General features: G+C 56.9%; 1 protein-coding gene across 1 annotated transcript; it reads left to right on the top strand.

The window, feature by feature from the left end:
- Positions 1–6: 6 nt before the first annotated feature.
- Positions 7–2198, top strand: LOC123323780 (myosin-7). The gene is made up of 4 exons (XM_044912264.1): positions 7–235; positions 1117–1212; positions 1343–1477; positions 2064–2198. The coding sequence occupies exons 1-4, from the start codon at positions 20–22 to the stop codon at positions 2079–2081; spliced, it is 465 nt and encodes a 154-aa protein (XP_044768199.1). The 5' UTR covers positions 7–19; the 3' UTR covers positions 2082–2198.
- The last annotated feature ends 281 nt before the right edge of the window (positions 2199–2479 follow it).

Genomic DNA, 2479 nt, shown 5'->3' with positions numbered 1-2479 from the left:
CAGCGCCCACCTGGAGCGCATGAAGAAGAACATGGAGCAGACCATCAAGGACCTGCAGCACCGGCTGGATGAGGCCGAGCAGATCGCCCTCAAGGGGGGCAAGAAGCAGCTGCAGAAGCTGGAGGCCCGGGTGCGGGAGCTGGAGAACGAGCTGGAAGCCGAGCAGAAGCGCAACGCGGAGTCGATCAAGGGCATGAGGAAGAGTGAGCGTCGCATCAAGGAGCTGACCTACCAGGTGCGGGCATGGTGGCTGCTCTGGGCTGGATCCCCTGCACCACTGCCTGAAGCCAGGGTGATACCACCAACAGGAATGAAGTGTTCTCTCTTAGCCTCCCCCAGGGCGAGGAGTGGGAGTGCAGCCCCCGGCTGCCCCGTTTCCACTCTGTCTAGCCCTGTTCTCCCCTGACTGTCCCCTGGCTAGAGGTCAACCTCTGAGCCCCTTGGCCTGGGAGCTCTGCCTCCAAGCTCACCCTCTACCTGTCCCCTGGGGACAACACCCAAAGCTCCAGACAGAGCTCACCCAGCACAGATTCCAAGAAAGTAAGTGTGTCGCCAAGCTCCGGCTGGGTGCCATGACCACCCAAATACACCAAAAACTGCCCCAAAGTCATTCAACACATCTCAGAACTTTTTGGTTTGTTTTCTAGAATCAGACTCCTAGTTAGATTCTGCTTCTGTTCCAATCAGAAAGTTACCATCTCGAGACACACATGTCCTTAGATCAAGTCTCTGTCATTTTCCTGTATCCCAGGAAAGCTCAGTATGCTGTCCCAGCATTACTGCCAGTGCATGCTGGCTTCTAGAACAGGAACGTTTATCCTCCATGGGGCCCCAGGACCCTTTAAGGGCCTCCTCCCTGGAACAGCGCACACGCGTGGTTTTGGGAAGAATTTCAGGAATCCATCAGCTCCCTGGACCTTCCTGAAACAAAACATTAAAAATATTAATAGTTTTTTATGGTAAAAAAATTATAAGGAGAGTGCAAGAGTTTGTTGAGGATCAGAAAGTAGAAGTGGGTGAAGATATTACATTCCGGGTAAAGTCAACAAGCAGGGGGAGGGGACAGGCTGCCTCTCATGACCATGCCCTCCTTACTCCTAACCACCCCGCCCCCAGACGGAGGAGGACAGAAAGAACCTGCTGCGGCTGCAGGACCTGGTGGACAAGCTGCAGCTGAAGGTCAAGGCCTACAAGCGCCAGGCCGAGGAGGCGGTGAGTGGTCCTGCTAGGGCCTGGGCCTGGAGGAGAGACACTGGGGAGCTGTGCCCCGCCCCTGGCTGGGAGGCTGAGAGAACCTCTGACCTCCTCTCACCTCAGCCTCCCCGTCCCCGAACCCCTGCAGGAGGAGCAGGCCAACACCAACCTGTCCAAGTTCCGCAAGGTGCAGCATGAGCTGGATGAGGCGGAGGAGCGCGCGGACATCGCCGAGTCCCAGGTCAACAAGCTGCGGGCCAAGAGCCGCGACATCGGCACCAAGGTGGGTCCCTCCTCCGGGGCTCACTAGTCGCCCCGTGTCAGCACATCCGCCAACATCCGTGCCCCTCAGACCAAACCCACTCATGCCAGGGATGTCTCCTCTTCAGTCACCCCCCACAACTGAACCCTGGAGCCCCAGAGGGCCAGGTAATGCAGTCCTCGATGATTTCTAAGATTCTTCCAGCTCTAACTTTCAATGACTTTGTGAATCCCAGCCCTAGGGTGGTCAGCAACCTTAGAAGACCCCAATTTGTATACACCCACTATGTCCCAATTCCCCCCAACTGCTGGTCTTCTCTCATCTTCCACCTAGTTTTGGCCTATAGCCTAGTAACTCAGCCCTAAAGTGGACAGCCTAGAGGACCCCCTTGTCCTCACTCAGGCAGCTTCCCTCTGGCCGACCTCAGGGCCCTCACCCCTCCACACCGACCCCTAGGACACATCTCTCACCACCAGGGGGGCCTCCCTCAGGCCCAGAGCAGTCCCCCACCCCATCAGGTGCCCCGTCTCCCCTTTGTTTTCTGTGCCCGTCTCTGCCCAACACCCACCTTCCCAGAGTTAATTTGGACTTTGTTTCCTTTCAAAAGGGCTTGAATGAAGAGTAGCTTTGCCACATCTTCTTGATCTGCCCCATCCTGAGGGTGCTGATGAAGCCCCCAGTTCCAGAGCCTCTATAGCAGCCCCTTTGGAGGAAGCAGAATAAAGTTATTTTCCTTGAAGCCAAAATCCGGCCTCCAGACTCTTCTTCACTGCCCGCCAGCCACAGGGACATGAACATGGGGTGGGGTGGGGGGGTGGCTCCAAGGGAGGAGGGGCCGCTTCACAGACAGCCCAAGGAGGCCTTACTGGAGAGCTTGGAGGCTCTGAGCATCCTCGGGGCAGCACTGGCCCAGACGCTCCCCTTTGTCTCCTCCTCAGCAGCTGACACCTGTCCTGTCAGCCCTCTCCCTGGTCCAGAGACCCTCCCCTCAGGGTTCAAGATTTAGAAAAACCCTTAAGGCTT

This window comes from Neomonachus schauinslandi, unplaced genomic scaffold (assembly GCF_002201575.2).
Source record: "Neomonachus schauinslandi unplaced genomic scaffold, ASM220157v2 HiC_scaffold_829, whole genome shotgun sequence".
Taxonomy (NCBI): Eukaryota; Metazoa; Chordata; class Mammalia; order Carnivora; family Phocidae; genus Neomonachus; species Neomonachus schauinslandi.
Note: the sequence above shows the minus strand (reverse complement) of the source record. Positions and strands in the feature narration are given on the sequence as shown.